The 26,588-nt window shown below is 42.8% G+C and overlaps 1 protein-coding gene across 1 annotated transcript in view; it reads right to left on the bottom strand.

Moving 5' to 3' along the window:
• Positions 1-23,809, bottom strand: part of SHTN1 (shootin 1) — a 99,111-nt gene extending 75,302 nt beyond the window's left edge. The window contains exons 1-2 of the mRNA XM_036265796.1: positions 23,649-23,809; positions 6,996-7,048 (exon numbers count right to left, since the gene is read on the bottom strand). Coding sequence (XP_036121689.1) covers positions 6,996-7,048; positions 23,649-23,706 — 111 coding nt within the window. The 5' untranslated portion in view covers positions 23,707-23,809. The remainder of the gene's footprint in view (positions 1-6,995; positions 7,049-23,648) is intronic.
• Positions 23,810-26,588: the final 2,779 nt, after the last annotated feature.

The raw sequence follows: 26,588 nt of genomic DNA, 5'->3' as shown, positions 1-26,588 counted from the left end.
TTGCACTAACCCCCGAGTCCTCCCTGGCAGATTCAGAAGCTGTCTCCCAACCCCAGCTGTGTTCTCTCAGGGGTCTTCATGTTGCCTGGCTTTCTATTTTCTGCAACCACATTATGATGGAACTGGCAGCCACAGAATTCACCATCTGCTATGATTACGGAAAGGGGTGTGTCCCGGGGGAGGGACCTACACATGCTGCAAAAGCTGCTTGTTCTCACCCCGGGCTGAACAACATGTGAGCCACAGACCCATTCACTAAGCAGAAATCCAAACATCCACATACTCCACCGTCTTAGGTGAACCCCGAAAATATCTTGTCGCTTTTCTCTCATTCTACCTAGAGAGAGACGTGCGCAAGGTTCTGGGCCTTTTGGGAAGAACGCTTCATCTTTATGTCCCACAGAAGCCCCGCACCCGTCCCGCCCCTTCCCCGACCCTGCTCCTGCAGCTGCACTATTTGTAGAAATGGCTTTTTTGTCTGAGAATTGCTCATGAAGACTTTGCAATAGCAACAGATGTTCGAGGGCCCACATCGCTTATTTATGATGCCCCGTGATTCTCTGCAGCTCAAAGCTGGGGTAGAACCCCGCCGCACAGGCGCTGGTGGGTGTGAGCAAGCTGGGTAACGTTATGTCTATTTGAGAGTCTCTATTTCGGCTCGTTATGAAGTGGTGAACTGACCAGGGGTTGGCCCTGCTGGTGGTGAAAGCTCCGAATACTAGAAGCCCTGGCTACTCTGCAGATCTCTTCTTTGAGCTTCCTCCGGGCAGCGACCTGGCTTCTGACACTGAACCAGCATTTCACAGCATCGGCAGGCTGATTTCCAGAGGGAAGGCTTCCCACTAGGAACTGGCACCACCCCTCCCCCACCACCTGAACAGCTCTGATCTCTCTCCCACACAGAGCATCCAACTCCCCGTTCATACCACAATGTCTGCTTGATGGGGCTCAGCGGAAGTACAGGCAGCTGATGCAGACACTAAGGCGTCTTTACATGTTGCCGGGTGTATGTTTTGTGCAAGCAAAAAGCCCCAATGTTCTGAATTGTGTCTAACTTCTACTAATCAACATTCACTTTTATCTCCGTGGCGCACAAAGGCAGTGGAGGGTTGCCAGCCTACAGAAAGGCCATGCTGGGGCCCAAGAAGTGTGCACACATACTGCGTACACACCATGCTGCCAACAGAGCAGGCAGGCTGTACATAGGTAAGTACCTTACCGTGGGCTGAATGAGACTTCCAAGCAGTTGTCAACTATAACCACTGAACACCTCTATTTCCTTCCTCGCGGACTGAACAAATCATTTATACAGGGAACTACTGTGGGGAACAAAATAGACAACGTGCTCTCACAAAACAGATGCTCTACCAAGAAAGACCAACAATGAAACAAACAGTTTATAAGACTCTATGAGAGAAATACCGCACTGCAGGAACATACAGCAGAGGCCGTAACACTGAGTTCAAAGAGGTCTCGACCCCACACCAGTCTTACTCATTTTTCTTGAAGTTCATTCTTCTTATATCCAGTTAGAATACTTAAAAATGTAAACGTGCAAAAGCATCGGAACTGTGCATATTTACTGTGCTAGAATCTTTGACAATGTCATTTAGAGGACCGTCAAATCATTTTTAATACCAATCGATAATTCTATTGTTCCACCTATGTAAGTATGGCTGAACTCCACTGTGCTTATCCTCAAAGAACACAATAAATTAAATCATTCCCACTAGGATGGAATTCCTTTCAGTCTCTTTCTCTTTTCGCAGTGTTCTTTCTTCCAATTCAAAGTTTTTCCCTCCAATTTTCGCAGGCGATAAAGTAGGGGCTGCCTCTACAGCTGTCTTGCAGCATTCTCCAAATTCTAGGTATTGTGTCTTAGAGGGAAACACATGTCATCCGAACAGAGATCCCTGCTCTTTGTTTCTGGATAGATTGCTGTTAATAAGAGACTCATTTTCACTTTCAAACTGCTAAGTAATTACTTTTCCTCTGGCACAACCACTTGCCACTCTGTTCTAAAGAAACCGCATGTATGTGGATGTATTATGCATGAACAGTTAGCATAATGGGCGCATAGCTTGCTCTTAAAAAGTGGCTTCTTTATTGATCGTTTAAAAATAACATACTTTGGGACCTTCGCCTCTGAAATTTACACAAGAGGAAGAAATTTTAACAAGAGATCACTGAGCCAAGAGGCAAACAGTATCATATACCTTGCTTTTGAAACATAAGTCTTGGAGAGTGTCTGCCTCACCCCCTTTCCATTCATTGTTCCTGGCGAGCTGACAGAACGGCCTGATGCACTCTTACAGTTGTTCAGCCAAACGACTTCTAATCAGCCACTTAAACATTTATTCATTTCAAAACTCCGTCTCAGTTCATAATATTAAACACAAATACTTACTGTTTAAAGGCAGACATTCTTCTATTATACAGGTTTCCTTCTTTTTTATGCACACTCCACACACACACACACACACACACACACACGCCTTAGAAAGTTGAAAGCTGTCCACTAAAAGCTCAGCTAGGCTTTGCCCCATATAGGAGAGAACCCCAAACAATTATGACAAAGCTCCTGAGTAAGCCATCAGAGAGTGCCCCTCAATTGTAGCAGCATGACTAACATTTCAATGTGGTGACTGCCTCCCAAGCAAAGTAAAACATTTTGTTTGGTTGATTCCAAAATAAATAGTCTTCTATTTCCCCATACCCCCCAAAACCAGTTTTGGTAGAGTTGCTGACTTCAGTGTGATAGGCTTTCTAACTTTTTAACATACTGTTGATAATGTTATTTAGAAAGTAGGCAAAAAACAGAAAATAGCACCCTCTCCATAATCTCCACTTCTCGTGATGTTAAAAAAAAAAAACCACTGATGTTTTCACATTTTCATCTAACCCATACAACTTGTACCTGACATATTTTGATATAAACTTTCGTTGAGAAAATGTGATAAGCGCATAAGAAATATACAGATGTTTTATTACAAAGAAGCAAATAATTAATTCTGCTTCTAAGAGAATTAGCAATAAGTGGCATTTAGGCCAAGCATTAAAACCTACTAAGAGTTTGTCACATGGAATTGAGTAGGAACCTTATTTTTTTTTTTTTTTTGTCCTTGTCTCATCCCATCCCCAAACTCTAGGTCTGCACTTATATCATCACAGTGTATTACAGTTATTTGTCAACTTGCCCATCCCCCTCATTAGAGTGGTTTTACTCAAGAGTGGGACCTTGATGCGTATTTTTTTCCTACCCCAGTACTCAGAAGGCATTCAGTAGAAAGTTTTCCCTTCAAAAAGCTTTCCTTATAAACTCAAAGAGATTGATTCCACCCTCAAAGACATTGATAAAAACCACAAAATGATCAACATTATATTTTTCTTACAAAGGAAAATCTGCAGAGGAAAAGGTCGTGAAAACTTTGGCCCATCCTCTCAAATCTCTGACTCTTGTCCTTGGAACGTGGCATGTCAGGAATGCAGTATGTCAGAAACGAGAAGCGCACTTTCGATTTCTAAATACAACTTTTGATTTCGAAATACAAAATGATTTTTTAAAAAAAGATCCAGAGATGCACTGAGTCTGATCATGTGTGGAATTAAATTCATGTGGAAACTTCATGAGCAAGCCATAAAGAATTGAGAATAAAACCAAGACCTTTGTGGAGAAAGAGTTAATTAGGTCCCGGAAGTTGACCTGCTTCAGCAAGAACCTTGGAGGTTAGAAGACCCATGTTTGAATCTAGAGCCTGTCAAGCACCGAGGTCCTGTTCTTAGGACATGGAGCTGACCCGGGGCTGCCTGAAGCAGCAGACAAGGGAGACAAGTGCATATACATGAACCACAGTAACTTCTTAATAAGCACAGCCTTTTAAGCAACAGCCTGTTCCGAAGTGATTCACGTCCTACCTCTTGTCTCAACAGAGGAGATTCCAAATGGGGCATAAGAAGATCTTACCCAAGGGAATCACACCCCGTCTCTTCCCACTGATAAGGTCCATGACCTGGCGACAAAGACAGTCAGACTTAACGTGGACACGGGGGAGGGAGAAATAACTTGCAGTTTATTTTTTTGGTCCCTTCCACTCGTGCAAAATTTCCCCACATCAAATTAACAATGGCAAGTGGAGTCTTACCACTTTTGGGGCCATGAGGCGGGAACAGCCACATTTATTTGCTGATGTGGATGAGACAAAGCTCACCCAGCCGGGCACAAGGAAGTGCTTTGCCAGAGAAAATGCTGTTCTCCGTTTGCCACCTCCGGGACTAAAGCTGCTTTTACTCATTCTATGCTGTATAAAAGGCTTTTATTATACGTTGCCCTCCTTTGTCATACAGCCCCCCCTTTTGGGGAAAAATCTTCAGTAATAAGCCTGCTAGTCTTTTAACAGAAGATAAACAGAGAGCGGTGAACTTAAAACCACTCTATTCTGTTCTGCCCAACCACGCAGCAACCCATGTTGCTTTCATTTCCTTTCTTCCCATTTCTGTTAATAGTTATTTTTAAGGAATTAGAACAGAAGCAGGTCAATAATGCATACAGATGTTACAAAAAGTATTAGGCCATACTCCGTGTAGAGAAACACGTAAACAGTTAATGGATAAGATAATTTATAACCCTTCTTTTACCAAATGCATTTCACCTATAATTCCACTTGTATAATAGATGGTTCACTTAAAACCTCTCTGCAAAAAGTGGCTCTCAGTTCAACGCCGTCGCCACCACCAACACAGATGTTTATAGAACATCTACGATTTTTGGGCAATGCCAGGTCTCCAAGTAAACAAGAATTAAAGGAGGAGAAAAGAGGAAACAAAAAGTGTACTCTTCTTCCTCTTGTGCTATTCATTTTCTTCTCTGTCCTTCCCCTTCTGTCATATGAGGACAGCTGTTTGCTGTCCCTCCTCATCTCTCCTAGGTTAAGTCAAAGAGCGCTCCCAAGTTAACCTTTCCAACGGGTTTGCTCTTCCCTCTCGGGCCAGGAACACCCATGGAAGGGACTCAATCGACTGATAACCTCCGGGTTCTTTCTCCTGCAGCTGGAAGATCATTGGGCATCTTAGAAAAAGAAGCTCAAGCCCTGGCCAATTTGGCTCAGTGGTTGGAGCCTCCACCAAAGAGTCGTGGGTTCGAATCCGATCAAGGGAACATACCTCGGTTGTGGTTTGGGGTTTGGGTCCTGGCCCTGGTCATGCGGGAGGCAAACAATTGATGTGTGTGTGTGTGTGTCTGTCTGTCTCTCCCCCTCTCTGTCATATCTCCCCTCCCTGAAGATAAATGGAAAAAATAGCCTCAGGCGAGAATTTAAAAAAAAAAAAAAAAAAGAATGAAAAAGCAGCTCAAGCTACCTGGCCTAAGCGTTGCCCATTAGCTTCATTTTGAAATTACACGGCACCTGGGACCCAGGATCTAAGCATAAGCTCCCGACCTGTTGGCATCCTCAGGACGTCGGTGATTTTTGGTGTTTATGGTATTAGCATGAAAAATTCTGGCAAACTATTTTCTGTGACCTCCTTACCATATTAGAGACGCCCACACCAGCCACATTCTGTCGTGGATATTTTTATCACCCCACCTACCAGTCCCTGCATTGCCAGATGACAGGAAGAGAGACACTTAAGGTTTCACAGAACACCAAAGAGTTATTTACAAAGGAGTCGCAAAACTGGGTGAAAAATAATGATCTAAAAATCCATTATAATCTGCTTTGAACTAAAGTACTTACCATTAATATCACCAAGGGTACTAAAGCTATATAGGTGGCAATTAATGTGAGTGAAAAAGCTAAGTATGATTCCTAAGAGGCCAATAAATATGCCATAAGTTTTACAAATATTTAGCTCACTACTAATTTTCATTACAGTTCTTACTCTGAAATGGTAAAGATGACATTTCATATTTTACAGCAATGATGATCGCCTTCTTGAACAACCACGAAGGACCTGTTTTATTAATTTTCCACCAAAGATATGTTTTGAAATATCTGGTCTACCAAACAAAATAATTTCTAAAAGTAAATTTCATTTATGTCTAAAAGCAGTAATGAAGGGTTCTGTTCTGTCTCTCCTACTTTTCATTTGTTGTTGTTGTTGTTGTTTTAATGTTTCTATTGATTTTTTAGAGAGGAAGGGAGAGAAGGAGAGAAACATTGACTGGCTGCCCTCTACTGGGGATGGAGCCCACAACCTGGGCATGTGCCCTGACCAGGAATTGAACTGAGACCTCTCAGTCCATGGGAAGATGCTCAATTCACTGAGCCACACTGGCTAAGCCACTTTTCATTTTCTATTCAGTCCTTCTACTTTTCCTTGTTTAAATGGCCTTTCCTTCCATTCGTCCCCTCCCTAAATTTTGACACACAGGCACATACACACACATTCATGAATCTTAAATAAACGTGTTCAGTCATGGTAAGTGGTTTATAGATGTAAGTGGAATTCAATTATTTAACAGTTTAAAAATAAAGCTTCCAGAGTCCCTGACAACAGTCACCAGGCGTCTCCATCTTCCCCTTGGGTGTCCTGCACTTCCAGCACATAATTCAGACTCAGAGGAAGCACACCTGTGAGAGGTTTATGGAGGCAGGTGGGCTCAACCACCAGTGCTTAATTCCAAACAGTTCTCTCCAGAATCTCGTATGTCTAAACCCCGAAAGTACACGAGTCAGGCCTCCATTCCATCACCAGAATCCCAAATCTGATGGTGGGGAAAAAGTTCAATTCTCGGGGGCTCGAGTTGCCTGGCCCGGCGCCTCGCTGCCCATTAGCTGTGCCGTGCATCCCCCGAGCAGCGCCCACGGTGGCCGCCTGCTGCCCTTCACCATCTGCAGCCTGGAGCTGATAGAAGCTGGAACCACACAAGCAGGAGAAAAGAAGAAGGAAAAAAACCCTCTCGTTCGCATTTCACTGAAATCGGTGGCAGAACAATGCACCATGCCATCTAGGCTTTTTACACGAGTAAGAACGGAATGAAAGGGTAAAGTACAAACCTTCTCCTTTGTTTTCTGGTTCTCCGCTCTAAGGTCTTCATATTCGCCTATTGCTAAAAGACAAAAAGAGAGAGAGAAAAGGAAAGCAACATTATAACACGATCAAAAGTTTACTGCAGGAGAACCTGGGAACCCAACTAAATGCTACTGTCTGTTTACTAGGTTGGGGGTGGGGTGCAGAAGAGGACACAGAAGAAGGGCTTCTGCCTTTAAGAGGAAGGAAGAAAAAGAGGCGGTAGCAGATGTGAGCCCACCACAGCGAATTTCGGTTCTCCCCAGGTCATTAGGAAGACCTATGAGCCTTAAGTGACCTATGACAAGTCATTTTTCTTTGATACTCAGGACTTGGTCCTGGCAGGTGGGTGCTCCCGAAAGTTCCTGCCAGCAGTATTAGCTTGCGGTGCTGTAATCAGAGGTTTGTTTTAAAAATCAGCTGCCTGCCCTGGCCGGTTTGGCTCCGCGGTTGGAGCTTCGGCCTGCAGACCAGAGTCCTGGGTTCAGTTCCCACTAGGGGCACGTACCAAAAAGATAAAAAATAAAAATCAGCTGCCAGAAGTAAAGGAAGTTTACACACTCCACTCACTGTCCCACATCTGCTTTATCATCCACGGAGCAAAATGTCCATGCTCTGAGCATTCCGCTAAGCACACCTGTTTGCAGGCCCTGCGACATCATCAGTGCCCAAGCCATGACCAGATACCAGCCAGATTCACTAGGCTGGAAAAATACGTGAATTATTCAGAAATATTTCCAACTATATGAGGGGAAAACACACAGCAGTTTTCAACTTAAAACCCTCTATTGCCATAAAAATAAAGTAACCTGAACGCCCCACATTCATCTTGTAGCCAAAGCACCATTTTTAGATCTCCTTTCAGTTGAGAAGGTTACATTCAGAGCATATGACTGACGGAAAGTGAATGATCTGGGGTTGATGATGGAGCACAGGGTCGAAGGGTGGGCCTCACAGAACCGCTGCCCCCTCCCAGTCCAGCACCTTGGTGGTTCCCAGATACCAAGAGATCATCAGACTGGAATTCTATACTTTGACTTTATACTTGCATACTTTTTTTCTTAAAAAAAAAAAAAAAGACAAACAAAACTTTCTATTTCTATGAATAACCTAAAGATAGAAATAAAAAATCTGAAACCAGAGTCTTCAAGAACATCCCAGATATCTGGTCATTAATTCTAGAAGTGTATGATTCTAACTACAGAAACAGAGAGCACCCCAGAAACAGACAATTCACACAGCAAAGGACATGTTTTATTTCTTCCAATCATGACCCAAAAGGTTTAGAATAGCTACTGGGATGGTAGGGCCCAAATCTTAAAATCTAATTCAAATGAACAAATATTTATGGACAACACCAATGTCTAGAAGTTTTATTAGCACTCCATAACCATTTAAATAAGAATTAACAGACAATTTTACGGTAGCCACACCCAAAAAGAATCCTTGAAAATTAGCCCATAAAACAGCTGAATGTAGACATGTAAAGATATAGGCCTTTAAAAAATTGCATTTTCAACAGGAAAGATTTGATTGACCACAGAATGCCGCTCTCTGCACACCAGCTCCCCATCGGCCTCCACCACACAAACCCCAATCAGTGAGTACAAACTAAATTGTTCTTAGTTCTGAAAAGTCAATAAAAAGCCCCCCTCCCTTTCTGCAAGAAAGAAACAAGAACTAAGAGATGCTAAAAATATGCACTGATGCCACTGAGTAATCTAGGCTCATAATTCCAAATCTCATTACTATATCTAATATTGCTTTGAAAAATATATACTTTATTGAGAGACTTTGCATTAGTTTACTTGACATTTAAAAGTATCTGTAGATGAAGTTGAAAAATCTAAATTGATTTGCCACTCTATTCTTATTGACCTACTTTACAGACGTACAGAACAAACAATAAAGGCTTATAAAACCATGATCTCATATTGACATTAAGAAAATTTTTTTTGTATTTAAAACATCAGATAATGGCTTTGAAGTCTTTTTTAAAAATACCAATATGATTCCTTCCATTATATTGCCAGTAGAATTTAGATGAAACATTATAGACTCCCAATTACTGGGTCTTTATGAAAAAGGTTCATTAAGAACCCTTCACCTATTGTATCTTAATGGAAATCACAGAAAATATGTTTTATTGTGATTATGTGTGAATTAAAAAAATAATAATAAAGCCAGGTACAGGGAAAGGAGGTGAAAAGTGAGAGAAGAATTCAACCACTTGTAGAGGGAAGGGGTCACTTGGGGGATAGGGCATAAAAGGGAAAAAAAATAGTTACTAATATTTTTATTTCTTTGAAGTTAGAAAACCATGCTCACTGCTCTGAGCAGTATGTACACACACGAACACACGACAGTGAATACATGTGTAACTGTCCTCAGCAAAACTGGCAGAAACTGAAGCCCCTGCATCGTGCAGCTACTTCTTCCCTGCAGCACTCAGGCTCCCAGAGAAAAGCCTTCAGGACTGGCTCACGGTCCGAAAATCTTAAGTCAGCCGCACAGCTCAAGGGATTTGGTGACAGAGAGCCTGCAAATCTTGAACTAACCAATGCAAAAACAAAACAAAACAGATGAATCTGACCAATTCTCCGCCATAAGAAAAATAGCCACAGCTTGGGAAGACATCATCTCTTGGGACCTCTCGGTCCACAGGTCCCGTAAGGTCTCGTAGCACAGTAATTAAAAAGTGCAGCCTAATCCCAGCCCAAGCACCTAGTAGCCAGGGGACTTTGGACAGCTTGGTTAATCTGGGGCTCATATTCCTCATCTGGAAAATAGGAACAGTGATTATATGCGTCTCATAGCGTTGTTACTAGGCGTGAGTTCACATGTCAGTCAGGAGTGCTTAGGTACATCAAGTTAGCCATGGGCATTACACTGGTACGGCAAAGCACACCAAATCTTGTGTGCATGACGAGGTCAGGCTGCTCTGTAACGCCCTCAGTCTGGGGCTTAGCTTGTCATATATGGTCTGAAAGATGGCACCACAGAACATCCCTGAAACCCTACACTACTGTCCTCCACCAAGTCAGAGGAGATAAATGGTTAAAGATCGACTGGAGCTTGGCAAAGAAGTGGAAGCAAGTCCAAGAGCTGTACTTTCCAATCCTGGCTGCACCCCAGAATCACCTGGGAAGCTGGTAAATCATGTGACTGTCTAGCCCCCTGTCCACCCACCCCGAACCCAAGATTCTGGTTTAACTAGTCTAGGGTAGACCTTGGGCATCCATATTTATTTTTAGAAGTGAGCAACCCAGGGGACTGGAATGTGCAGGCAAGGAGGGGAATCACTACCTAAAAGTATAGAATGGAACAAAAAACAAGATGTGGAGAAAACAAGGAGAAAATCATGCAGAGCACGTATTTCAAGAATCATGCTGGTTTTCTATTTTCTAACTCCCTAAATTCCAAGAGAGGGGAGTTTTCTTTCCAAGCTGCAGATCCCGATTTGGCCAGCCTAGGAAGCAGTGGATTGCACACACAACAATTAAAGTTGATAATTACAGACAGGTAACACCTCTGGCTAGGGTAAAAAAAAACAAAAACAAAAACAAAACCAATCAGCTCACCTGGGACCTTCCCAGTTCAGCCCTGGAGAGTCCAGAGTCCCTGGGAACTCTCAGTCCCACGTAGGTTAATCACCCTGCCTCCTGCAGTATTTCAAACCAACACTTTCTAGATCTGCACTGTCAAATAGGGTCGCCACTAGCCGCACATGGCTACTTACATTTAAATTATTTAAAATTAAGTAATATTTTAATCGCAGTCCTTCAGGAGCATTAGCCACACTTCCAGTGCTCAACAGCTACACGTGGCTAGTGGTTTCCACAGTGGGCAGTGGACAGTGGACACAGAACATCCCTACCAGAGTCCCATTGGGCAGTACACGTCTGTCCTCAAACTCGGCACGTTGGAAAGTGGACTCATGGACTCCCATTCACTGAAACCTCTTACTTCCTGTGTATGGAATTTCCTTTCCTCGGGGTCATCCCCACTAGTCCTCGGGCTAGTCCCTCAGGATCACCCTTGATTCGCCACTTACCACGCCCCCCCAAAGGGTCATCGAACCGCTCAGATCTCCTGGCCCAGTTCCTGTTTGCCTGAGACTACTCGCTAGGGGTGCTTGCGGCTGCACCGTGTACGGTTCTGTTACATTAGCATCAGAGACAAGTTCTGTTTAGGAAGAACTCCGAGAACAGTTTTTACATTTTATTTTCGCAATCAAAACCAGTCAGATCTGCTTCAGCCTCAAAAAGGGTGTTTGCGTAAAATTACATGAACGCTGACAGCGAGCTGCCCTTTTATGGGTTGAAACGACTCTCCAACCGCCCTTCCTCTGCAGCCAGGACCCCCGCACTCATTCCGACCCTGAGTGATAGCAACACCTTCTTAGCTGGCCCCTAGCCTCCCTCTATCCCAAGTTCATGCTTTAACAAGGTAGATAGTACAGCAACAAAACAACTTGGTCATTTCACTCTCCTATTTAAAAGACCCAAGAGCCCTGGCCCATTTGGCTCAGCGGTTAGAGGGTGGTGGGTTTGTTCTGGGTTTCTGGTTCGATCCCGACCTGGTTGCGGTCGTGTGGTCAGGGTTGTGCAGGAGGCAACCAAATGATTTATCTCTCTCACATCAATGTTTCTCCCTCTCTCTCCCCCTCCTTCCCTTCCATTCTATCTAAACATCAATGGAAAAATATCCTCAGGTGAGGATTAACACACACACAAATTTTCCCTCTGCCTGCAAGGGAAACACCTTCCCTACCTCCTCATTGTCAAGGCAATTCAAGTTTCATTTCTTCTAATAAGTCTTCCCCATACACCTCAGGTAAAACTCAGCACTTATATTTCTAATATATCACCAGAGTACACTGTTCGCGTGTCTCCACTGGACAAAGCATCGACATACAACGTTATGAATGATCTGAGCACAGGTCTGTTCTCTTGCCTTTTCTCCCACTTGATTCATTGCTGACACCCAGCAGAACACCCAGCACAGAGTCGATGCCGATGCTGGATGAGGGGCTGATCCATATCAATCTGTGATGTACAGCAATTAAGCCAAATATTAACATCCCCATTTTAAAGATTGAGATGTCAAATCCCACGGTAAGTAACGATGGAGGCAGAACCAGTCTACTGATTCCCTGTCATTCGTGTGAAAAACATCACTGAGCATTACTATATACAGTGCTAGACCAAAGTGCTAGACCAGAAATGGTCCTCGAGGGTGAGGCCTCTGTCTATATGTATCCAGATGCCCACATCTAGCACAATGCCCGACATACGTAGGCACTTGATAAATGTGTGTTAAATTCAGGAAGGAAGAATGGATCAAAGTCTTCACATGAACAAACCATGAAAGAGCACGTACTCTCCTCCCCATAGTAAAAGGGTCTCTTACATCATATGTTACAACAGGATACTTAATAAAAAGAAAGCCATCAAATATAACCAGAAAACACTGCCTCGTGAGCTCTTCCAATGTAGATCCTCATCCATTCAGTCTGCATCTTTGAGGCTCCTGGAGCCTTGAAAGACTTATTAATGGGGGGTGAGGGCATGAGTCATAACAGATAATGTGCAATTAGGACAGTGCTCCCTTCTGCACACATCCCAGTGGGCCCGCTCTTACAGCCAGAGTAGAAGGAGAAGTCATCTAGACCTCACTCGTTAATTAAAGCATTAGAAAAGTCAGGGAAAACACTGCTGGAAAAACTGATCCGAAAACAAAGGTGACGGATTTCACATCTGAAAAGAAATCATGCCGAGCCTGGAATTCACTCACTACTTGGTAGAACACGCAGCTCAGTGTTAATGAATTGATGATGCTTGAGAAGCACTCATGATGAACTATATTAATGATTTCAAATTACCCAACAGGAAGGAAGGAAACAGAGTACCTTTAAAATACACGTACATAAGTCTGATTTCTGGTGTGGTATAGTAAAAAAAAACAAAACAAAAACCATGTAAATTGATATTCCCATCCTCACAACAACAACAAAGTTGAATGAGCCCAAAATCAACAACTCTTCTGAGATCTGGCAGAGAACTGAGATCACAGAGTAAACTGCTACTCCAAACACTGGAGACAATTGAGCCAACACAGAGGATCACAACTTTAGAGCAGAAGCCAAGGTACATTCCGGACATCATACGGAGCAGAATTTTCACTGATACATCACCTAAGGCAACAGAAACAAAGGAGAAAATGAACACATGGGACTACATCAAACTAAAAAGCTTCTGCCCAGCGAAAGAAACAATCATCAAAATGGAAAGGCAACCCACTGTATGGGAGAGCATAATTGCCAATGATATATTAGATAAGGGGTTAATTTCCAACATATATAGAGTGCTCATACAACTCAACAAAAAGAAGACAAAGAACCCAATTAAAAAATGGGCAGAGGAGCTGAATAGACACCTCTCCAAACAGGACATACAAATGGCCAAGAGACATATGAAGAAATGCTCAACATCACTAATCATCAGAGAGATGCAAATTAAAACAACAATGAGGTATCACCTCACACCTGTCAGAATGGCTGCCATCAACAAATCATCAAACAACAAGTGTTGGTGAGGGTGTGGAGAAAAGGGAACTCTAGTACACTGCTGGTGGGAATGCAGACTGGTGCAGCCACTATGGAAAACAATATGGTGTTACCTCAAAAAATTAAAAATTGAACTTCCATTTGACCCAGTGATCCTGCTTCTAGGAATATACCCTAAGAAGCCTGAAACACCAATCAGAAAGAATATATGTACCCCCATGTTCATAGCAGCACTATTTACAATAGCTAAGATCTGGAAACAACCCAAGTGTCCATCAGTAGAATGGATAAAAAAGCAGTGGTACATATACACAATGGAGTACTATGCAGCTGTAAGAAAGAAAGATCTCTTATCCTTTGAGACGACATGGAGGGACCTGGAAAGTATTATCTTAAGTGAAAGAAGCCAAGCAGAAAAAGACAAATACCACATGATCTCACTTATATACGGAATATAATGAACATAACAGTCTGAGGAATACAGTAGACCCAGAAACATGGAAGCAGGGCACAGACTGACATCCCTCAGAAGAGGGGGTAGGAGGGTGGGAAGAGATAAACCACAGAACTTACATGCATGTATGCATGACCAATGGGCATGGACAACAAAGCCGGGGACAGGGCGGGTGTGGGGTGGGGAGGGGGGTGCTAATGGGGTAAAAAAGGAGAAACATCTGTAACAAAAAAATAATTAATTTAAAAAAAAAAAGAAGCCAGGGTACAGAAGCTGCTCACTGACCAAAGCAGGAAACCCAAACTGTGATGACAGAGCGCTGGAAGCTCCATTCCAACCAGCCTGAGAGTCAGAAACCTGAGGATGAACTGGTCTTAGGAGGGCCCCCAACACTTTCGTGACTTTTACCTCCTGGGGTGCTAGCAGGGCCTCACAGTGAGTATCAGAGAAAATGTCCCTATTGCTTCTGGCCAGGGAGGGCAGACACAGCCATCCTGAAATATACTCAGAGCATTCTGTCCTTTTTAACATGCCTGCCCTCAAGAGAAATTATGTTACCAGTCTAACAGACTCGAAGGGATGTAATAAGCCAACTCCAGCATTCCTGTCTCAGCTGAGGAGGAAAACAAAACAGAGAAGCCCTTGTGAAAGTCATAGCCCAGGGGCACAGGCTCGCTCAGAGACTAAGACCTTATCAGAGGACTAGACACTTCCCTCACCGCGCGAAGAATGTTTATAGCGGCTTTGTTCATAATTGCCAAAACAATGTTCACCCACAGGTGAGGAGATAAACAAACTATGGTACATCCACACAATGGGGTATTATCCAGTGATAATGAGAAATAAATGAGTTATCAAGCTGGAAAAAAAGACTTGGAGGAACCTTAAATGCATATAACTAAGTGAAAGAAGCCAATCTAAAAACGCTAAATACTGTACAATTCCAACTATAGAACATTCTGGAAAAGGCAAAAAACTATGGAGCTAGTAAATGGATCAGTGGTTGGAGTTCAGGGGTAAGTAAGAAGCGATGAACAGGTAGGGCAGAGGAAATTTTTGGAGTATTGAAATTATTCGGCATAATAATGTAATAGTAGGTAGAGGTCATACGTTTGTCAAAAACAGAATGTACAATGTAAAGAATAAACCCTAATGTAAACTGTGAACTTCAGCAGTTAATAATAATGTATCAATATTTGTTCAATTCTAAGAAATGTACCACAGTAACAAAAGATGATGATAACAGGGGGGATGGGGGGAGGGGGCTATGCAGCAATTCTCTGTACTTTCTGCTCAATTTTTCCATAAGCCTAAAACTGTTCCCAGAAAGTCTTATTTACAATAAACCTATATATCAGAATCATGCACTGATTTGTGTTACAGAGGATTTTAACTAAAAGGACCCTAATACACTGCTGTTCATTATACCATACACAAATTTCAGAACTCATGTTTTAATGTTTAAAATGCTTAGTCAGCATGGTAAGCAGAGGAAAAACAGAAGCTGTTTCTTCTACATTTTAAAGCAAAACTTGGCTGTTACAGCTTGATAGAAAAAAATCTACAGCACAAGGTTTAAAATACACATACTGCCCTGGCCGGTTTGGCTCAGTGGTTAGAGCGTCGGCCTGCGGTCTTGAGAGACCCGGGTTCGATTCCCGCTAAGGGCACGTACCTCGGTTGCAGTTTGTCCCCGGCCCTGGTTGGTTGTGCGGGTGGCAGCCACTCGATGTGTCCCTTTCACATCGATGTTTCTCTCTCTCTCTCTCTGTCCCTCTCTCTCCCTCCCACTCTACCTGAACAAAAAAATGGGAAAATGTCCTCGGGTGAGGATAAAAAATAAAAAATAAAAAATAAAATAAATAAAATACACATACTTGCCCTGGCTAGTTTGGCTGAGCGGTAGAACATGGGCTCGCAGATCAATGAGTCAGGTGTTTGATTCCGGCCAAGGGCATGTACCTTGGTTGTGGCTTGTCCCTGCTGTGGGAGGCAACCAGTCTATGTGTCCCTCTCGTGTCGATGTTTCTCTCTCTTTCCCTTTCTCCTTCTATCTCCCTCACACTCTATCTGCAGATAAATAGAAAATTATCCTCAGGTGAGAACTAAAAAATAATAATAATAATAAAATAAAATACATATACTTTTTGGTCCTGGCCAGTGAAACTCAGTTGGGTGGAGTGTTGTCCCATATACAGGAAGTTTGTGGGTTCGATTCTCAGTTAGGTCCAGTCGGAGGGTGAATGGGGAGCAACCCATTGATGTTTCTCTCTCTGTGTGTCTCTTGCGCACACGCGCGCACACACACACACACACACACACACACACATCTATGCTTCTCTGTCTCTCTCTCTCTTCCTTCCTCTCTCTCTAAAATCAATAAGCATATCCTTGGGTGAGGATTAAAATAATAATAATAATAATAAAATAAAATACACATACTTTTTGAATCCAATAATTCCACTTTTGAGAATTTTTCCTACAGCTGCACTTACAGACATATGTGTACAAGAATGTAAGTAGCACTATTTTCAATAAACTTTAACTTAATAAGCTTTAGATTTGCAGCAAAATTGCAAAGATACTACAGAGTTCCCATATACCCTACAATCAGTTTCCAATACTATCACCATCCTACATTAGTATGGTACATTTATTACAATTAATCGACCAATGCCTACACATTATTAAGAATGAAAGCCCGTACTTTATTCATATGTCCTTAGTTTTTACAAAATGTTCTGTTTTTGTTCCAGGATCTCATCCAGGTACCACATTACGTTTAGTTGTCATGTCTCCTTAGACACCTCTTGGCTGTGACAGTTTCTCAGACTTCCCTTGTTTTTGATGACCTGGACAGTTTTGAGCAGTACCAGTAAGACAGTTTGTAGAATATCCCTCAATTAGGATCTGTCCAATGTTTTCCTCATGATGAGACTGGGGTGATGAGTTTTTAGGGGAAGACACAGAGGTAAAGTGCCATTTTCATCACCTCTTAGCAAAGGTACGTACTATCCTCAGTGGAGGCTGGAAACAAAATAAAGATAAAATCTCCTCGGGGGGGGGGGGGAGGTACATACTATCAACATGACTTAAATCACCACTGAAGTTGACCTTGATCACCTAGCTGAGGTCATGTGTCTGTCAGGTTTCTCCACTGTAAAGTTACTCTTTCCCTCCTTCCACCGCCCTCTTTGGGGGGAAGGCACTGTGTGCAGCCACTGAGGGAACAGGGCACCCCGCTGGGACTCTGTGAGCAGGAGTATCTGCACATGTCATTTGGAACTGTTTGTATAGAAAATTTGTCTCTTCTCCCTGTTCATCCAATCATTTGCTTTTTATCAGTATGGACTCATGAACATCTGTTTCATACTTTAGGTTATAATCTAATATTTTGTTGTTCAAATTATTCCATTTTGGGGCACTGGAAGTTCTTTCAGTAGGTTCTTGTATCTCCTGACTTATCTTCATTATTGTGGGCTTGTTGGAGCACTTGCTCGGTTTCTGGTACAAGATGCTCCAGGCTCATCTTGTCTATTTCCTGCCCTCGCCATCCCAGTCCTAGAATCAGCCGTTTCTCCCAGGAGTCTTGTGCCTTTAACCAGAGTGAGATAAGAAGCCACGTTCTGGAGCTAGATGGCTTCATGGCTACTGGTGCTTCTGGGTCTCAGCTGACAGAGCAAGGAAATAAATGTGTGCACACTAACCCAATGTATATACATATCTATTCACATTTCTATATATAACCATCTGTATTAAGCTAAACATGAGTTCATACTGATGTCTCCAACTCTTATCTATTGCTGAAAGCATTTTTTAAAAATCCTCACCCAAGGATATTCTTTTCCCCATTTATCTTCAGATAGAGTGGAAGGGAGGAAGGGAGGGATGGAGAGATGGGGAGAGGGAGGGAGGGAGGGAGAGAGAGAGAGAGAGAGAGAGAGAGAGAGAGAGAGAGAGAGAGAGAAACATCAATGTGATAGAGACACACTGACTGGTTGCCTTCTGCACAACCCTGACCAGGACCAAATCACAACCAAGGTACGTGCCCTTGACTGGAATCGAACCCATGAATCTTTGGTCCATGGGCTGATGCGCTAACCGTTGAGCCAAACTGGCCAGGGCTGGAAGCATTATTTTTAATAGCAAAAAAAAAAAAAGAAAACAAACACAGAAGTGTCCATCCAGATGACATTAACTACATTGAGGGAGATCCACAGTGGAACACTATCCAATCAATTGTTAAAGATTGAACTCTATATGTACTGATATAAATTCTATAATATGGGGGGGGCAGAAGTAGGCTTACAGTTGTTCATATTGAAAATAATACAATAATAAATAATGCGAGAATAAACTCTGTGTTTTGCATACTCACAACTGTAAAATTACTTTTGCCCCACCCCTTATATATTAAGTGATAAATAATATATGCATACAAGCACACAATTTCTGGAAAGAAATACAACAAAAGGTTAACACTAGATAACTTTGAAGAATAGAAATGGGGTTAGAGCATGCATTATCAATGGGGTGATAGTGCCCTCAAAGAAGAAAATAATCCTAGATTTTACAACGGTTTGTAGCCCTCCAGAGGATCACAGTACATAAAAATATGTACAACATATCTGGAACATTAAAATTTTACAGGGAGGGAGGCTGATGGAGAGAGAATATATAAAAAGACTCCTTAAGAGTATAATAAATATTGAGAAACAATGAATTAGATGGAATAAGTCATTGTACTTTTACGTTCTATGATTTTTTTCTATGAACGTATCTATGATTTTATCTACGTAACGGAAGTGTTGTGTGAACAGTGAAACTCTGACTAGAGGGCATAGTGCCTCCATCCATGCTGAGTTTCCATCTCATGAAGGGCTGCCCAACTGATGTCTTCAGCAGTGGCTAGCCAACTTTAGGAGGAAATTGCATTTTTAATAAGTACACTGGTTTGCAACAAAAATTAAATGACCCACAAGGTCTAAAATATTTATCTGGTCATTTACAGAAAGAGTTGGTGACCAACTTTGTGTGGATCCAACACTAACCTTGCTTTAGCTTTTCCAGACTGATATGGTCATTGTGTAGGCAACAGTTTCAGTCCCTTCTGTCAAAATAATGCTCTGGCTACTTTCTATCCTAGAAGCCAAGGGAACACTGGATTCCTCTTTTAATTACTAGCTCAGCTCTAAGAATAAGCTTGACTCAATTTTCATCTGAACCTTAAGCAATATCTCAATAATCTTGAGGAAAAGAATACTAAGTAAAGATGAAAGGAGTTACCTTGCTTTAAAACCAATGATCTTCAAATAGGAAATCCATTTTAAATAGCGTTGGCTCAAGAACAGCCCATACTTCTTGGGTTGCTTGTTGTTGTTTTGGTATTATGTTAGAACATCCTATGGTTAAGTGACAATCACTCTCTTCAGAACTTCCTCAATAAGTTCCAGATGACATGTCATTACTATGTTGACCAGTTTAGTGGACAGCCATTGTTTGTGTTTGCCCAGCCTGCACATCCACTTCTGGTAGTGGCACACCATTCTTTTTTTTTTTGGACAATACTCCAATCCTTTGGTCTTTGTCGGGGCTGCCAATCAAGGTGCCCTGCCCTTCTCTGGCCCAAGAATTTAAACACATGACCCAAACTAGGTCAACTAGGCACCCGTCCAGGAATTTACATGCCTACCACCATAGAGTAGAAAGTCCTCACCAGCAGGGACAAGGTTTTGTTCATCTCGGTATCTCTGATGCCTAGCACAGTGCCTGGCTATGAATATTCAGTGCATGTGGGTTGAATAAATGACAAAGAAAATCATGTACCTTAAACAAATGCTAAGCAAAGTCTATCATTTCCCAACAGAATTCTGGAGGGGGAGCAAATTGCATGATGTTTTGTAAGGAAAACGTCCACTTTAGCAGCTAAGAACTATGCATTGGAAATAGTATCCCAAGTTGCCAGTTCTCAGTGCATTAGAGATGTCAATCAGTCCAATAAAATAAAGCCCCCCAAAAGACAAAAAGAGAATTACCTCATTACCTCAACATCTGCTTGAACATAAGCAATCGCACACTGGCTAATTTTTTTTTTAAAGGACATAATATAACTTTCTGGAAAGACATAATATAGCTAATTATACCATTCACTAGAAGGGAACATACAATGTTTTGAAGGAATTCAGAAGTGGGTGTGATTTATAAGACATAGAGCTTAAGGAATGGTAAGTAGAAATTAGAGATTATTCATATTATGACAGACTCCGTCATTACATTTCACAACTTTTGTCAAAAGCAACCGTCTTCACACCACTGAGGGCTTCACATTAGGGAGGCTGCTGCCAGCGCTGCCACTCCGAGGGGATCGGAGTCTCCTCCTGAACTCCCTCCCGGGGAATGGGTCCACATTTCACACTTAAACCCCACTGAGGAAGGAACAATACGATGAAACCGCCATGGTCAATAAACGTGTAAAAGGATTTCAGGTAATACAAAACTTTTATTTAAAAAAAAAATTTCTTTTTCTTTATTGATATTAGAGAGAGGGGGAGGTAGGAAGAGGGAGAGAGAGACATAAACATTGATGAGAAAGAACACTGATTGGCTGCCTCCTGCATGCCCCCCACTGGGGATCAGGCCCACAACCCGGGCATGTGTCCTGACCAGGAATCGAACTGGTGACCTCTTGGTGCATGGGTTGATGCTCAACCACTGAGCCACACCGGCCAGGTTGGGTGATATAAAATTTTTAAAGGTACCACTTTTGTTCATCAGACTGGCAAAATTAAGAAACCTGTCGGGCTGTCAAAATTAATAGACTGCTGTTAGTCCATGTTGACCAGTGTGTGGTTTCATGCTGGGGGGGATAAGGGGGAGATGTAAACTGGTACGGATATCTGGAGCGCACTTTTGCAATGTCTAGCAAAACTTTATGTGTACATATCCTCTAATCCAACAATTCCATTTCTAAGAATCTATCCTAGAAAAAATATTTGTAATTGTACAAATGTGTTTATATGATTATTTTATGAATGATACCAGAAAATAGACTTGGTGAGAGCAAAGACCATCTCAACCCCCAGTGACTAGCACATGGGCCTTATATATGGTAGGTATCTGGTAAGTATTGGTTAAAAGAATAAATGAGCGTGTTTACTCAATATTAAAAAAGGAAAATAGAATATTAAATGGATATTAGTTCTTGTTCACATTAAATAGGGGTAGTGGAGTCATTAACAATGTTATTAACAGGTAGTAAAAAGTATTGTCTATTTTCAAAAATAAATTATACACATCATCAGCTTACAGAATTGATTATAATATAGATAAGAGCCCAAACACCTAGTTTCCTGTTTTTCCACCTCAAATCCCTATTTTCCCAGTTAGTTTCATTGGTCAAATAGCAATTAAATATTCTCAAATTTGTTATCACTGTCTATGATCCAATGACAAACAAATGCCCTGGTTCTGGGATGTATAAAAATCACACTGTGGGCTGAAAAAAGTTCCAAGACCTGTGTATGTGTAACCAGACTCAATATTCTTTAAAAAAAATAAAGTGTACCTTTTAAGAAACAAATTGAAGCTCTATGTTTGATATGTCCATAATCAAGAAAACGCATCCTCTAAAAATAGCAATGACATGGATTTGTGTTCCCATATGAGAAAGAACCAGACACTTAAGAATCCCCTCTTGTCCTCAGCTCTCATATACAACATAGAAACAGAGAGTGTACTCCAAAACCAGATATAAACAACTTGTGGATTATCTGCATTGTTACTCTACCCTTGAAATTATATACAGAATAAAAAGAAGTGGAATTACTTAATCTTGTTATGATTTGAAAACTGACCATCCATCAAAAGATCTGGTACCCTCTGACAGAGATTACCAATAATGAAATCTCCAGCATCTAGAATATGAATTAAGAGTCTTTAGAGTTGGATGAAAAGGTGAAGGGAACAAGAGGTAAAAACTTCCAGTTATAAAATAAATAAGTCACAAGACTATAATGTATGCAGAAGAGGGAATATAGTCAATGACATTGTAACTTTGTAGAATGACAGATGGTTACTAGACTTACTGCTGTGATTATATCCTATGGTATAAATGTTGAATCACTGTGTTTTACATCTGAAACTAATATTATATGTCAACTAGACTTGAATTTTTAAAAGGCTTTATGTTATTGGGGGGCTGTTATTAGACATTTAATAAAATACTAATAGATTCCAACCCTTCACTAAAACACTTGAGAAATTCCAGATAAAGGCATTTTGCCCACCATTGGATTCACTGATGCTGGTGACTTTATGACCTTGGGCTAAGCTACAATGGGAGTTGAAGGTACTGGGAAGGCAAAATCCATGAACATTTATCCAACACTTTCTAGATACCACAGAGGAATGTGTTCTGACCATTTTAGTGAGGTTGAAGAATTTCCACAAGTCACACAGTAAACAGTAAACAAGCTCGCAAAGTAAACAGTGAGCAGATCTGTTACCTGGAGCGTATACTCCAGAGGGGTTCGCAAACCCTTTCGAAGGGTAGGTGGTTTTAAGGAGCAATAGGTCAGGTAAGACTTGATTAACCTTAGGATCCCTGGAAGGGGTACCATCTCCTCCAAGTTCACAGAGTTGGCGAGTTGAGCAAAGAGACGTGAAAAAGCTGGGGTCTAAACACCAATGATCAGCCACAGAGAAGGGGCCATAAGTGGCCCTTCTACATGGTGGCCACACCAGCAAGTTTGTCAGAAAGGCTCGTGTTCCTACATGTTTTTACTTCCTGAATTCGTATGGTTCCTCTCTTTCTTGACCCATACTCTCGGGCTACCTTTGGTCAGGGTAATAATAATTTTAAATGTAAAAAGTGTTAGGTTCACATTCATTGGGCTTTGTTCAGAAGTGTGGTAAGTGAGGAAATGGTTGATTGAAAACAATTCTTTATTAAAGGATAATCTGCCATTACCAGGCAGTGTAGCAGTGCCTGGACATGGCCTGGCTTCCCAGTGGAGGAGAGCCAAGTCTTAAATCAGGAAGCCGAACACTCGCAGGGTGCAGGCTCACTGACTAATAAATGTCTAAAAATGGGAAGTGATAAAACCTATCATGGCCTGAAAATCCTATCTGGGTAAAGAAAGAGGAACTAGAGCAAACCAGAATGAAAAGCTGGAGAGGCTACAGCTCAATGCCGCAGGCCTCCCTGCACCAAAGGGCAAGGGTGGGGCAGAGCTAGGAAGCAGGACCAGCTGAGCTGCCCACGCCACCCCCTCCCCAGATACGCAGCCCCACATGCTAATCCCGCGTGAAGGTGGTAGCGTGGGGCCCAGCCCGCTCCGAATCCTCGTCCCTTCCCCCCACACCCCAGATCGCCAGCTACAGCAACCAGCGCCGCAGCATTTCCCGCACCCCGGGGCCGACACTCCGGCACCGCACGTTCCCCGCGGCCCGGGGATCTCCGCTGCGCCCGGGCGCGAAGGACGCTTCCCCGCGGTTGACGGCGCGGCGGCGGTGACCACGCGGCCGCAACCTCCCGCCGGCTTCCAGCCCGAAGCCAGCGCCCGCACCGTCCCCGCCCAGGGGCCGCCGCTGCCCACACCTGGCCGCGCGCCCGCCTACCTTGCTCCTTGAGGTTGGTGATGAGCTGCAGCTGCTTCTCCTCGTCCGAGCTGTTCATCTTGACAGGTGGGGTCGGCACTGCGACGAGAGGAGGGAGCGGCGAGGGATCCAGCGGGAGGGGGAAAGGAGCAAGACGCCGGCGGCGTGCGGCTCGCTACCCGGAAGTTGGACTGGTTCCCGCTCCTCCTCCTCCTCCTGGCGCGGAGCGCGCGAGTGAGATCATCCCCGCGCACCTAGGCGGCCGCCGAGAGCCTGCACCTGCGGGCGGGCGGGGCGCTCCGGCGCCGGGCCGAGGCGGGGGCGGGGATGCCCCGCGGGGGCACCGGGCCGTCGCCCTCGCCCTAGCCGGGTCGCCGCTGCGGCTCAGCCTTCTCCTGCGAGGCCCGCGCCGCAGGTTGGCGCTGGCGGGAGGCGTGCGGGCCTGCGCCCTGTTCGCCCTGACTCGCTCTGCACACCTTTCTCCGCCGACCCACTGCCCCCGGGACCGCGGGAGGTGGATTCGGACAAAACCGGCCTGGGATCCTGAGCGTCCGTGGGCAGCCTCCCTGCACAGGGGGACATAACGGGCTCCTTCCCAATTCTCCCACGGTGGGCCCCCGGGGCGGTGTGGGAGGACCAGTGGGCACGCTTTGCACCCTGAAAAGCAGACAGGGGCTGAAACAGTCCGGCCCATTACGTTAACACACGGTGAGCAAGGACGGCGTGGTGGCCCAGTTCCCAGGGCGCGGCTGGCTTTCTCCAACCTCACTGGGTTGAGAGGTGGTCAGAAGTGGGCCCTGAAGCACGTGGGTCGCAGGTTCTCGAGGATCATCTGGTTCGTGATGGGAGGACCTTCTCTTTAGCGATGCGGCCACTAGTCTGAATGTCCAAGGTCACGAAGCTGCCTGGCCGCGTGGCCTGGAGGAGTGGAGCCCAGCGTCTGACCCACGTCACTGCCCTCTGCACTGTCGAAACCCAGCTCTAGGTTAGACCCTGAGCAGAGAGGGGCGGCAGGCCTCCCAGATTTTAAAGTGGCTCTCCCCAAACCCCAATTCCTGGTTGTTAGTCTTAGGTCAGTCTACTGATCTCTCTGAACTTTTTGTCAAGAATGGGAATAACACCTCCTCAGTAAGTGTTGTAAGGATTGAACAGGGAGAGGAAGATACATAAAACATCAAATCCAGAATTTGACATACAGTAGGTGGTTTTCTTTTAAAGTTATGGGTCTGTGAAAAGGGGTTTGTAGATGCTAATTATGAGCTGAAACAGGCGCAGTCCTTTTACACTACTCTAAGCATCCAAAATAAATCCAGTCAAATTAGACTGAACATCTTGGTTTTTCTCAGCCCCAAACTCTTAATATGGGTACTCCACCAGCAGTGCTGTTCATTCCTTGCCTGCTATTTTATGCAAATACCCAACTTCATTCACTGAGTGGGGCTCTCCGTGATAGATGGGGTAGGGAGCTGAAATATAGGTAAATGCTGTAACTAGTATCTGTCTAATACTCCTAAATTGTAATACAAACAAACTTGAAAAAACAAGAGTACTGCTTTCTCCTAAAAAGGTGATATAATAGTTTAGCATAGGTGATTAAGTGGTAGAGTGATCTACACGGGAAACAGTATTTTTTTTTAGAGTGAACTAAAATGTTTAAACTTTACAAATAAATTTAGTAGGGGCTTATTATTCTATTCTTTCCATAGTTTTTTTATAAGATAGTTTAATGCAGTTGCAGATCAGCTGTCATGAAGATCTCCAGGCAATAACCGAATGGCTTTTGCCCTGAGATTACATTTAATCCTCAAAGTTTAAAAAAGTCCCAGGAAACATGAGACAATTCACACTCAACTACATGAAAATATGAATGATCTGTGCTACCTACCACCAGGTATTTTGTATAAAGAGAAATCATTTCTTTCCAGAAAAAAAATCAAGAGATTTGGATAACAAAACATGGCTACCTTGGTTTTGCCCCACAGCCAGGAAACCTGTTAAACCTGATCACTCACCCTGACTGTAGGCAATGACCAGAGGCCTCCTCCAAACCTAAATAAAAATTTGGAATATTTTCTTATGCTCAACCAAATATGCACAGAATACCTGTTAAATATTTGGGTGAGTTCACAAAGTTCCATTTTTAGATGGCTGATTTAATTGTCTAATTAGATAGCAACTAGGTAGCAGTTTTAGAGTTTAAGAATGAGTTAATTAATTATCAAATCTACAATCAAACTGAGTGCTTTGGTCCCACACTGAATCTGCAGCCCCTTGAAATCAATCCTGTTTACCTTCCTTGAAATTAAAATAGCCTCCTGAAATACAATATGGTATTATCTTGAGGGCATGGAATGAATTATTAGGATAGCTATTAGAGTCAATTATTGGGATTCACATCTCCCATTACACTATGGTTTATTTATATGATATGAATATTGATGGAAAGGATAGTAGTGATATAATTAGTTTTTGTTCTGTTTAATAATGCACATAGGGATTTGTGTTGCAGGCATCACATTAAATTTATAAACCTCCAATAACGTAATTAAAAACCATTAAAGATGTATGTATGTATCTATCTATATACATATAGAGACAGAGAGAGGGGAAAGAGAGACTTTTTAAAAATGAATTGGAAGGATATGTACCAAACTCAGGATAATGACCGCCTCTAGGGGTAGACAGTAGATGAACAGGCCCACAGAGTAGGGAATGGGGTGGAAAAGGGCAGTGATCAGAAAGATTTTTCTCTTCATATTTGTTTGTGTTTTCAGGAAATTAATGCAAAATTGCTTATTTATGTAATCTTTTGTGGCATATAAATTTAAAATATCAAAATACAACAGGAGAAAATTTATTTCCTTTGATCCCATAATATTAATTTCATATTAGGGACTCTATCTAAAAATACTTTATATACAGAGCTGTTTATTATAATGTTAATTATGTATCAAATGATGA

The sequence above is a fragment of the Molossus molossus genome, unplaced genomic scaffold (genome assembly GCF_014108415.1).
Source record: "Molossus molossus isolate mMolMol1 unplaced genomic scaffold, mMolMol1.p scaffold_m16_p_17, whole genome shotgun sequence".
Classification (NCBI taxonomy): domain Eukaryota; kingdom Metazoa; phylum Chordata; class Mammalia; order Chiroptera; family Molossidae; genus Molossus; species Molossus molossus.
Note: the sequence above shows the minus strand (reverse complement) of the source record. Positions and strands in the feature narration are given on the sequence as shown.